Below are 12,098 nucleotides of genomic sequence, written 5' to 3' on the forward strand. Positions count from 1 at the left end.
CGGGAAGAAGCAACGCCGCAGCATCAACATCTTCGGCATCTCGTTGGTGGGCTTCAATGCAGTCTCGGTACTCCCCCATTTCCCCAGTCCCTGGCTGTTCCAGAAACTCAACCAACCAGTAGGCGGAGAACGGCTGAAGATTGCCTGCTTCCTTCGTGAGACATTCCTTTACCAAGTCGAGACTTAGTACCCGGGCGTTATACGTAGCACCGTGGTGATTACTCCGCACTGCTGCAATCTGGGAGATGCTGCAGGCACGCTAGATTTCAAAAGTCGTGCCATCACGATGACCCCTGACCTGCAGCAGCCGCGCGGGACACAGAAGCCGTCGGGGCCATCGGTTGTCGTGCAGTCTCTGAGCTGTATCATGCGCCTCCAGGTCTTCGAGGGCCCCAGTCCTGGATGGCGGATCCTTGGCACGCGAACCGCTGTTGAGAGCTGAAAGGTTGGGCTGGTAGTTAGCACCAGACGGTGCGTTAGGGGATGCTCGTGTACGCCCATCAGTCACTTTTGATCCCCAGGTCCGAGTGTGTGGGTTTTTGCCAATCTTTGCTTCAACTAGTCCTCCTCTCGCTCTCTTGGGGACATCGTGATCTTTCCCTCTTGACCTGGGTTCTTTTCTCCGAATTTGTCCTGTCATTTCGTTGCTGCCAAGTAATCGACAGAGATTCGTCTTTGGATGCCCAAGACAAACTTCAATTCATCAAGATGCCTACGGTTCAAGGCGTTCCGACGGTTCTGGAACCGCCCAAGGACTACGTGGTTGACTTTGACAACCCGCGGCGGCAGGGAGTCCCAGAGGCCTACTACGTCTCTGGCTTTGGCATGGCCCTGAGTTTCCTGTTTATCGCACAGAGGCTGTACGTCAAGTTCTTCCTTACAGGAGGCGTGCAAGTCGACGATGGTGAGTTTTTCTCGAAAACCTTTCTTGTTATTCAACGCTCTGTTGGTTCGTGCCATTCATCTATTTGCTGGAGCTTTGCGGGTCCGGATTGAGTGCTTGCATCGGGGAGAAAGTGAGATTGGGTCATTGGGATCGACGTGCTGACAATGGGACAGTGCTTCTGATCTTTTCATATGTAAGTACTGCAGATATGCTTGTACAAGCAGTGTTGATGGCTTCAAATTGGTTCAATGGTTGTCAATGGCCACTGGTTGTACATGCCGTCGCCCCTATCCAGCATGATGCACAGCTTCATCCCAACTCCTGGGTAGAGCAACACGCAATGGCTATTGCTGACTTTGCCATTTATAGATCTTGGCTGTTGCGACAATAGCATTATGTCTTCGTGAGTGCCCCTGAGATCTTCAAAGGTAAATAGCTAACCATGCATAGACATGTTTGCAACTGGAGTAGGCGGAGTCCACGCGTGGGAGATATCCGTCACCCAGTTTAACGCCTATCTAATGGTGAGTCAGGACATCACCCCTATATACTCAACTAACACGATGACAGGACGTCTATCTTGCCGCCTTCATCTACATTCTCTGTGGCTCCCTGTCCAAGCTCGCCCTCCTCATCTTCTACCTTCGACTATCTCCCCAGCGCTGGTTCAGGATCGCAACATGGTCCACGATTGTATTCATCGGCGGGTACACGGTCGGCATCTTCTTTGCCTGTATCTTCTCGTGCAAGCCCATCGCCATGAGCTGGGACGTGACCATCACAGACGGCGTCTGCATCAACCGGCCGAGTCTGTACATTGCGACGGCTGTGGCCAACATTATTAGCGACGTTATACTATTTTTCCTGCCGATTCCCATGGTCATCAAGCTTCAGATTCCTCCTCGGCAGAAGATTGGACTGGTCATCATCTTTGGCATTGGGTCTCTGACAGTTGTCACTTCGGTCGTTCGAGTTTCCATTCTGCCAGCTTTGTTGACTGATCCTGATGCGACATGGGTTATTGCCTGGGCGAGTGTATGGATGTAAGTGATCCCTAGGACTCCTTGGGTTCGGTGCATGGCAGCAGTAACTGACTTGAGTGTAGTATCGTCGAAGCCAACCTCATCATAACCTGTGCTTCCATGCCGACACTTCGAAAGTTTTTCAAGCACGTCGCCCCCAAGCTCATTGGAGAGTCTCGATACGGCAGCAAGACAGGAAAGTCTGGAAAATCCGGCGAGAACTCGAAGCCCCCGACCCGACCCCTCGCACCGACATCACAGAGCCGACGAGACCGACATCAATACTCGCAGTTCGATGCAGGAGAAGGCCAGGGATCAGAAGAGTTCGTGCTTGGGCCGATAAAGGGACGGACAGATCCGAGAGTCACTGCTGGGCATAGTGAAGATCATGTCGGCTGGGGAGACAGCGACTCGGAAAAGGGGATCGTTGATGGTACGAGCAAGCCTGCGATCATGCAAACAACGACGGTGACTGTGGAATACACCAATGATCGGCTATGAAGGAGTGGGAAAACATTAGAAGTACGGTTGTCTCAGGACTGTGTATGATATGAAGGCGGCAATTTGGCCTGGAAAGGGCTTTGGGATACCCTGCAGGAGTTGGATGTTCAATTAAAGTATAGTCTTTACAAGTTGGCATAGATAATAATTGTATTACTCTGCGTCAGTTTTGACAGTCATTGGTCCAACGCTCAAACCGAACTCCAGCTGGCAGAGAGATGCGCGGCAAGTGAATTGTTGAGGATAACATAGATTGCTCTTCTAACTTGGGGCTTGTTTCCCTTGGAAATATATGTTGATCTTCAAGGTGAAACCTGGCACTTGGCTGTTATTGAAGCTCAAGTGGTCTATGATGCTTCGATCAGTGTTTTTTAGGGCGACACTTCTGGGTAGACACCTGCGTGGAGTTTTGAGAGACGGTCCGCTTTCATCTGGCCACTATTGCATGATGCTGCCTGTTACTTTGCTTTTTCAATAATATCACGGCGCGGATTTAGAGAATATCAGGATGCTCAATGTCTTTATCCTGGGTTATGAAGAGACCCTTTTCCCTGCTGTTAATTGATCAGTTCTTTGCCACGTTCCAAATCAACACATAGAAATGAACCACCCACCGAGAGAAACATAAGAATCGACACAGTGAAGCTATTAAAATATGCCCTTCAACTTGATAGTATATCTCATATGCCTTGAAGATATATCGCATGTTAACTCGGCGTATTAACAGGCATTATTTAACTAAGCCAGGCCTCGCAGGAGCGACCAACCTACTCTTTGTTCAAGCAAAGGTCATAATACCACCAAAAATAACAATAAAAACATGTAGAACTACCAAATTACTTGAATAAAAAGTGAGAAAAAAAGGCAAAAAGAAATCCCCGAGACCTGGCTCGAACAGGTGGCCTTTCGGTAAGATGCGAGATCAATTACAGCCGAACGCTCTTCCAGCTGAGCTACTCGGGGAGGAGCAGCTATCGCAAGATAGGGTGATTGACGACTTGGGCTCTCAGAACAGCCTTATGTTGAAGACATTTTTTTTGGACATATTTCATCCTTGCTGAACACTCCAATTCCTCCAACTTCATTGCATCAATGGGCTCTGATCGTCATTACGTGTTCTGCTAGAACCATTAGTCACCTGGGTATGTCATATTTCCACATGATGAGGAAAAATTGCGATCATCAAAGCTGCACTCTTTGCTTGAACCACAATGAAATGTCATCCCCTGAATAACCTGAATGAGACTTACTACGTAGTACAGCCACGTAATGGCCCTGTTCAATCATGGGATTTCTCAATTCACCATGTCACGTCAAAAAAATCGAGCTGCCAACAATCGACTAGTTGATCGTCACGTCGCATTCTGGAGAAAATGATGCGCGACCGGCTCTGTCTCACTGTTTGGGGCTGAGTGCTAAGTGGATATTTCAACGTTGCAAGGCGGGGGGGTTCTTTGATGGGGACTGACGGTGATCCTCTAAAGGGATCCGCGGACCGATAGCTTAGTTTAGGGCCGGTTGCGTCGATCATGAGATCCACAGGGAGACCGACTTGACAGAGAAGGAGGTTGATGAGAGATGGACATGAACGGCTGAATGCGAGTAATTATTGCCATGTCGTCTGTTATAGTGATCAGCTTAATATGGCATGGATAGCTCTGGTTCCTGTAACAATAGAACAGACAGTGGAAAGTGTTTCTGACTGGATCAAGTTGAGCACAGTATGATCAGTACAGGCAAATATGATGGGCCTGCAACTGTTCCAGAAATATCTTGAAACGATTGACGCAAGGTTTGTTACAGCACAGTGCAATAGTCAGTGGTCATCGATAACCTTTGTGATACAATGGCACAGCCACAGAGACAACACACATGCAAAGCATCGTGGCAAGTATCTTGAAGGATCATCAATGTCCATCGGGGTATTTTTATCTAACTCGTCGCTAATATCTGACATGTGCTACAATAACCTCAAGCCCAAGCCTCCTTGATCAGGTCAGCCGCCTTCTCGCCGATCCCATAAGCAGGCATCTGCGTGTGCCCGTTGTTGACGGTAGGCATAATGGAACAATCAGCCACTCGAAGGTTCTTGACTCCTCGGACTCTAAGCTTCTCATCGACCACCACCTTAGGATCGTCAGCCTTTCCAGCGGCGCAAGTTCCGCTGGCGTGGTAGCAGGTCGTGGCGCCGTTCTTGACGTATTCCTTCCAGTCATCGCGTGTCTTGTACTTGTGGTGCGTCAGGGCTGGTGGCCAGGCACCCTTGACGATGTCCTTGGTGCCGGAACCCTCCATGACGATCTCGTTGCCAAAGGCGCAGGCTTCGGCGAGGACTTCGAGGTCTAGGGGGTCGGACAGGTAGTTGCAGTCAACCACAGGGACAGCTGTGGCCTCTGAGTTGCGAAGAGTGACGGATCCTCGTGACTTGGGGGCAAACAGCTCGGCAATGATACTGAAAGCATGCTTGTTGTCAACAGGGAACTGGTCAAACTGCTTGGGTCCACCGTAGCACTCTGTCGTGAAGAACTCAACGTGAGGCTGCTTTGATGTCAGGCCCATGGGGTCTCGACCCTCCTTGCGGGGAGCCGACTTCCAAATCTCAGAGTCGGCGAGACGCTCATCGAGACGGGCAAAGGCAAAGATGCCAAAGGGGAATGTGGAGAGGAAGCCGGACTTTTGTTCCTTCCACTGGGCGTAGGACTTGGTGAAGGCGTCACCGTGGTAGACGAGGTGGTCAGTGGTTAGGCCCTCCTTTTCAGTCTCGTAAAATATGAAGACGATCAAATGATCCTGGAGGTTCTTGCCAACACCAGGGAGATCGACAAGGGTATCAATGCCATGCTTGGCCAGCTCCTCCTTGGCACCGATGCCAGACCGGTTGAGGATGTTGGGAGAGCAGTAGGCACCTCCGCTGACAATGACCTCCTTGCGCGCCTTGAGCTCAATAGCGGTACCATCAGCCTGAACAACACGGACGCCAGCGGCCTTGAGGTCTCCATTCTCATCCTTCTCGATGATGACCTTGTCCACATGGGTCTCGACCATTAGATGGAGGTTCTCCTTAGGCTTAGCCTTGGTAATGAAGTCTGCACCGGTGGTTCGAAGACCACTGTACACAGTTCTCACAGAGTGACCGCATCCATGGGGGTTGTTTCCATGTGAGAACATGTCATGGTCGAGCGGGAGACCCTTGGACACCATCGAGTCCCTGATGAGGTTGGAGATGGGAGCCAGGTCATGGGGCTCAGTATGAAGATGACCATCATGGCCATGAGAATCCTTGGATTCGGTGAACCAAGGCTTGGAGTGAAAGTTTTCAGCCTATAGATGTCTTGTTAGTCATTACTGTAAAAAGCAAAAATGTTTCGACGTGGAAATTGCAGATTTGACAGATCCGAACCGACGGATCGGGACAAAGCAAGCAATGAAAAGAAATTATACAAGTTTATGCGTGTGAGAAATTACACACGTACCTTGCGCATGTACTTGAAGAACTCGTCGCCGCTCCAGCCGGGGAGGTTCCAATCATCGTAGTCTTGTTTCTACAGGGGATTAGCACATGCAACAGACGAAAGCCGAGGTCAAAGACTCACTGTTCCCTTGACAATCAGGGTACCGTTGCAGCCAGAGCAGCCACCCAGAAACTTGCCCCTGCTAAGCTTTACCTGACGGCCGTTGACACCAGCGCCCTCTGTGGAAATGACGTTCCAGTCCGTCTCCTTGTCAAAGTTCTGTGACCATCTAAAGAGGGTTAGGGTTGAAGATGTGAAGGTCAATGGATTGTCTTACCCTCCAACCATGTGGACATTTTCGAGATTCTCATTGTGAGGACCGGCCTCAATGACGAGAACCTTGGCATTGGGATCCTCGGCGAGTCGAGATGCCACCACGCAGCCGGAAGTTCCGCCACTATAGTACGGAACGAGATTGATTAGCGGGACGGCTCTTTACAGTGCCGATCATTAACGGTGTTGACATACCCGCAGACAATAAAGTCATATGCCGAGTCAGGAGCCATGGTGCGTTTCGTGGAGATGTGTGTATGTGTCTTGGGTAGAGTAGTACTAATGATGAATGATTCCAACTTCTCCAACGCTGCGCCCTCACATCTCTTATAGGGGTCTCCCCGTCCAACGTTTCTGCCTCAAGCAACCCAGTGCGACACAAACCCGAGCACAGCCCATCTGGCCACCATTAAGATGAAGATCCTCTTAAACGGTCCGTCCCCTAGTGTACTGTACGGTTGCAACGCTTCCCTCGTCACACCTGTAACACGCCAACTTCTAAGCCACCACAGGAAGCATTCAAGGGGGGTTCGAGAAGCATAAACTCGGATCCATCGCCACAGGTGTTGTTCGCCTCAAAGAAGAGCTCACCCCAGGTTTGTGCGTCTTTTGAGCGTCCAATCGGAGACGATGCGTGCCTCTTCACCATTAGCGTCGTAATGTGTTGGTCGTAGATCTGAGGCGCCGCCCCCAGAAAGAAGGGGGGTTTGCGACGGGGAACCCGCCCCTTAACGGAAGCAACCCGAGACGCACCGAGGTTAGACGGGGTAAAAGATTTTGTGCCTGCGACTCTGCAGCTCCCAGAATGGATATGGTGATGGTTGTCCAAGAGACTAAGACCGACGCTGCATCAAAAGCGCGCGGACAGGGTTGCTAGCTAGCGTGGAACTCCCGCGTCGATCATTGAAGAAAAGCTGACTTTCTTTGACACATCCGTGGGTCTTGATGGCTTGCTAGCACCCCAAAGAGGTATTGGCGTCGTGTGTTAGTTGCATGGCTAGTAAGTCACGTCTCTCGTTGACAAGACTCATGGCAGAGACTCGCACTGACTGTGATCTCTCACTATGCACAGACACTTTGCCTGTTTTCAATCTGGCTTCTCAGCTTCAGGGTCCAAGCGAGCGAAGAGAAAAAAAGGTGGATCTATATGTTGGAGACTACATCCCTGACCCCTTCTCCTCCACAGCCCGGCATACGCAGGAGAGGGGGACGCGCCGGCAGAAGCAATATGGCCTGACTTACACCCCTCCCCGTTGTCAAAGCGTTTCTGTAGATGTGATATCAGACCCAGCATGAACATAACAATGTTCTAAACGCTGGCGGCCAACCTCTTGGCCTCTTCCAGGGGGTAGACGATGCAACCCTAGCATGACATGCCGGCTAGATGACACCGAGCACGACTCGGGTTTGCTTCGAAACCGCTGGCAGAGAGTGAAAGCCAACAGTCTAGCTCGGCATCAGGGTGCCAGGTTGTTTACCATGACCCACCGGGCCACGGTCCGCACCAAGTTATGCTAACGGCGCCATCATGGTCAAATCTTGAAGGATCAATGCCCTTTCTACTACGTGGTGCTCTTGAGTGTAAAGAAAAAAGCTGTTGGCTCTTCCTCTTGGCCCATATCTTCCTCGTCCTTCCCTGCCGCTTGCATTGAGCGTCATCTGCACCCTCGTCTCACCTTGCTTCTAGGCTCCACGATCCTTCCACAACTACTTTCTTTTTTCCCAAGAAGATGCCTACACCCTTTCAGACAGAAGCGTGGACAGAATACGGTCTTGGCTCTGCTGTGCTCTTCCTTCGATACTTTGCACGATGGAGGACAGTCGGCTGGAAGGGTATGCAGGGCGATGACTACTTTGCCTTTGCATCCCTCGTCTTCTGGACAGTAAGTGGGCTGCATAACTACGCCTACTCTGACGCTTTGTCACTAACTAGTGTAGGCTGAACTTGTCATGCTGGAGCTGATCGGTAGGCACTTTGCGACTCTGTGTTGGTTCGTTAGCTGATCCCTTTTTCTTTTGACAGGCCAGAACGGAACCAACATTGGTGTTACCGACGAAATGGGCGCCAAGATGACGGACGCACAAATAGCAAAGCTGGAGTTTGGATCGAAGTGTCTGCTGGCGGGCTGGAACTTTTATGTTACGCTCATTTTTTGCTTGAAGGGAGTCATGCTCTGCTTCTACAGCCGAATGACGTACGCAACTCGCCCCTTTTGAAAGGCCCAGGTACTAATGTTTGCAGGCTTGGCTTATGGCAGAGAAAGGTTGTCATTTGGACACAGGTATGTCAAGTCAGTTCCACCTCTGCTTCACAATAACTAACACAAGTCATCAACAGGTTGGCACCGTTCTCGCATACTTCGGCGTCATCACCGTCATCTGGGCTCATTGCACGCCCGTTCACAAGAATTGGCAGGTGTATCCAAACCCAGGAGGTCAGAATCTACACAAGCAACACTCAATTTCGGCTCTGACTGGCAATAGATGCGTGTACTTTGGCTGTCGCCAACTATCTTACCCTGGTGGTACTCAACATTGCGTGAGTAGTAATATTCCAGGAGTTGGTAGCCGTTTACTGATGAACAGCAGAACCGATCTAGTCATTGTCTCGATCCCGGTGCCTCTACTCTGGACGGTAAAGCTCAGCATTAAGCGGAAGCTCATAATTGGAGTTCTTCTCTGCTCAGGCGTTTTCATCATGATAGCAACTCTACTCCGCTGCGTCCTGTCTCTTCGGTACAACTCCTCTCCCGTTCGACTATCATACACTCTATCTAACCAATCTCTACAGAGATATCCAGGGCATCAACACGTCCACCATCTGGGCCATCCGAGAAACATTCGTCGGCATCATCGCAGTCAACGCCGCCGCAATCAAGCCCCTCTTCTCAGCCTCCAGATGGCTCATCTCCAGCAAGGGAAGCAGCCGCGACAAGGGAACGAGCAGCTACATCAACAAATACGGACACCCACTGGGCACAATCGGCGGATCAGGCATCGCAGCCGGTCTCTCATCGAGTCGTCACCAAAAGATGATGACCAAGCTAGACGACAACTCGAGCGAAGAGCATATTGTGGGAAAGGCAGACTTTGGAGGATACAAGCATGATATCCGAGCTGGGAGCACGACGAGCGGGCAGAGCAGCACCGGGCCAGACGGCATCGTTGTTACCCGGACGTACGAGGTGACTCCTGGCAAGTCGACCTTGGATGTTTAATTTGGAATCATTGGGACTTGGGATGGAGTTTGTGGAATAAAAGGATAAACAACTATACCTGGACTGGACTGGAATGGGTGGAATGGATGGAATGGAATGGAATGGGATCTGTATTATAACTAACAAACTAATTAGACTACGTCGCCATTGATGGCATTTTCTAGCAATCTAGACGAGCCAACATACAACGAATGTATACTGCCACTGCTGGACCATACCCGGAGTTGGTCCTGTTACTCCTTCAAAGCCCGTCGAGTGCAACCCATGCCCGAGTGACGCAAGCTCAATGCGGAACCGCATCTTGGCGAAACAATCCTTCAAAAGCCAGATAACAGCGCCTCAATCACCACGTGCAGAGCCTCAAAGGACGCCGTCGCCGTTGAACCATGAACTAAAACGCCGGGGGGCGTGCCTTATCATCAACCACGGTAGAAGCAAAGCGTGATAGAGCTAGCTGACGACTGATGGGAACATCAGAGCTAAGGGGCGCTTCCGCAGCTAGCAGCCCTAGAGGAGGCTGAGCCCCATCGTTTCTGTTCTAGCTGGGGGGTTTGTGTCTTGGAAGACAAGACCTATTCCCGGCGTTTCTCTTACGCGCCAGAATAGAACAGCCCTGTCTATATTGGCGCGAGCTTTTTTCTGTGTCTCGGGGGAGTTGGTTCTTGGCTCTGACAAAAGATTCCACCCGGTTAGTCATCCGCGGCTTGCTCGAGGTTACATCGGCCCCTGATCAACAAGTGACGAGAAACATAGAGACGGGGATCTTCCGTCTCGGGTCTCGGCTTCGAAACCCACGTGTAGCCTGTTGGTGACAGACCTTCTCGGCCCAACACTGAAGGTGCCTTGCATATCTCGCTCCCAGTGGCCCACGCGTCTCTGGAGCGTTAGGGTTGCAGTGTTACAACGTTCAAGGAGATCACATTTCCTCATCGCTGCATAAGGGGGCCATTATTATTATCAACAAGCTCATCTCCTTTCATCCGGAGGTTCAGGAGGTTTCCCAGAACGAACCGTGGCACCTTGAGGGTTTACGTCAGTTCCTCATTCTCGACGTCAACAGCACTTCCAGGAACCTAAATTAATTAACAGACGCCTCAAGCTGCCATATCCGCATTAGAAATCCAGAGTCTCGGGTACATCCCGCCAACAAGGTCGCTTGATAGACACGATCGGCCTTGAAAGATTGAGCAACCCTTGCTAGAGCTTACGGTGTCTGAATCATGGCTCTGCAGGGCTCGCAGAGAGCATCTTCCAGCGTCGCTAGTGTTGCATGCAGATGAGCCGCATGCTAACGCACTCTAACGCGTTCCTTCGTCTGTTCTGTCGGTGTCTGCCTGAGGCTTGATGTCGTTGGCGGCGACGGTCCTTGGCTCGTGGTCGGTTCAGGTATGCTTGAGAGTCCTGGAGTTCTGCGTCTACTAGTGGGTGTTGTCCAGCACGGACAAATTGGGAATTGACAAGTAAAACGCCTTCTTGGTGAGTTTTTAACTGCCTTCTAGCCATTCGGTAGCATTGAGTTGTTCGCTAGTTTGCAACGTCGATGATCCTTGATACGAATCTATCGAGTAGGTTAACTACTTTCCATTCTCTGACTCCTGACAATAACAATTGCACCATTTAATTCCAGAGAGAGGCTTCAAGAAGAAATGTTATGATATCGGGGCGAAATTGTTTTTTGTCAATCGTCATGTATCAGTTTCGCTACTCAACAACTCTGGGTAGTGATCGTGAATTGTCACAGTATTCATATGCAATCCGTTTCTGGCAATGATAGACGTAAGGAATGAGGTGAAATTTATCTTTTATATGCCCCATCCCATCTCGGCAGATACTATCTAATCGCCAGGGTTCCCAAAGTTAGAGTTGTCAACATCGTACGAGCATCCAGCCACCTCTGAGATCTCAAAATGGAAGATCGTGGGGTATAGATTAAAGCACTGGCATGCTTAAGCGAGTTCATGGGAAATGGCGTGATCGATGAAAAAGAAAAGAAAAAAAATACCGGGTGAGATCAATCTCTGGTTATCGAGGTCGATGAGGCGGGTGATGATGTCGCATTTGCTGGCACGGTCGAGCCTCGGCACAGTTGTCTACCAAAGATAAACTCATGACTTCAGTGCAGGACACTCTTCTACGATGTAGCGACCCCACATCTGGTATTGAAGAACAGGCAAGGATTCCGGTTGCTTAATGAGTTAACTTTGCTACATCTTGTTACTGCAAAACATGCTCTCATAACTCGCCGTGGGATAAGTGACCTGAAGGCGGCTCTCCTCTTTTGGGTACCCAATGGCACTCCGTTCCCTTCCAATTAATCAGTTCATCTCACTCTGTATCAGTTAATAAACGTCAAATATGAGTAGTTTTAGTGGCATGTTCCTTCTTGATGCCTTCATCTGTGGTCTCGTTGTTTTAACGCGGACAGGAGACGGGACTGAAGCGCACAGTTGAGCGAGCATGGAATAGACCCCGATACCCAATCGCTATGTTGTAACTATGAATGCAGTTCCAGTATGTCTTGCTGCAATGTGGTTTTCCAAGACCTCACTGCCCACAACTGGTCCCAAAACAGGGGCGTCTGGTCCTTTATAAGCGACCACTCACTCCAACAACAGAAACATAGGGTGATTGTTACAACTCACTCAAGTTAGTAGCTTTACTATGCAATATATAAATGCGGTCTGGA

The 12,098-nt window shown here is 50.2% G+C and overlaps 3 protein-coding genes across 3 annotated transcripts; 2 read left to right on the plus strand and 1 right to left on the minus strand.

Moving 5' to 3' along the window:
* Nucleotides 1–708: 708 nt before the first annotated feature.
* On the plus strand, nucleotides 709–2,409 carry NECHADRAFT_77780 (uncharacterized protein; the record flags this gene model as incomplete). Its single annotated transcript, XM_003052560.1, has 6 exons — nucleotides 709–904; nucleotides 1,060–1,079; nucleotides 1,256–1,289; nucleotides 1,337–1,410; nucleotides 1,457–1,929; nucleotides 1,992–2,409. The coding sequence occupies 6 exons, from the start codon at nucleotides 709–711 to the stop codon at nucleotides 2,407–2,409; spliced, it is 1,215 nt and encodes a 404-aa protein (XP_003052606.1).
* A 1,971-nt stretch (nucleotides 2,410–4,380) lies between these two features.
* Nucleotides 4,381–6,427, minus strand: NECHADRAFT_77781 (uncharacterized protein; the record flags this gene model as incomplete). Its single annotated transcript, XM_003053070.1, has 5 exons — nucleotides 4,381–5,730; nucleotides 5,883–5,951; nucleotides 6,003–6,150; nucleotides 6,199–6,318; nucleotides 6,390–6,427. 5 exons carry the CDS (start codon nucleotides 6,425–6,427, stop codon nucleotides 4,381–4,383), a joined length of 1,725 nt encoding a protein of 574 aa, XP_003053116.1.
* A 1,503-nt stretch (nucleotides 6,428–7,930) lies between these two features.
* NECHADRAFT_5929 (uncharacterized protein) lies at nucleotides 7,931–9,109 on the plus strand (the record flags this gene model as incomplete). The annotated part of the gene is made up of 8 exons (XM_003052561.1): nucleotides 7,931–8,077; nucleotides 8,133–8,160; nucleotides 8,218–8,389; nucleotides 8,437–8,476; nucleotides 8,533–8,629; nucleotides 8,679–8,733; nucleotides 8,784–8,930; nucleotides 8,986–9,109. Coding segments are annotated over 8 exons (810 nt in total), but the record flags the coding sequence as incomplete, so codon positions are not given.
* Nucleotides 9,110–12,098: the final 2,989 nt, after the last annotated feature.

Source organism: Fusarium vanettenii (assembly GCF_000151355.1).
Source record: "Fusarium vanettenii 77-13-4 chromosome 3 genomic scaffold NECHAsca_2_chr3_3_0, whole genome shotgun sequence".
Classification (NCBI taxonomy): Eukaryota; Fungi; Ascomycota; class Sordariomycetes; order Hypocreales; family Nectriaceae; genus Fusarium; species Fusarium vanettenii.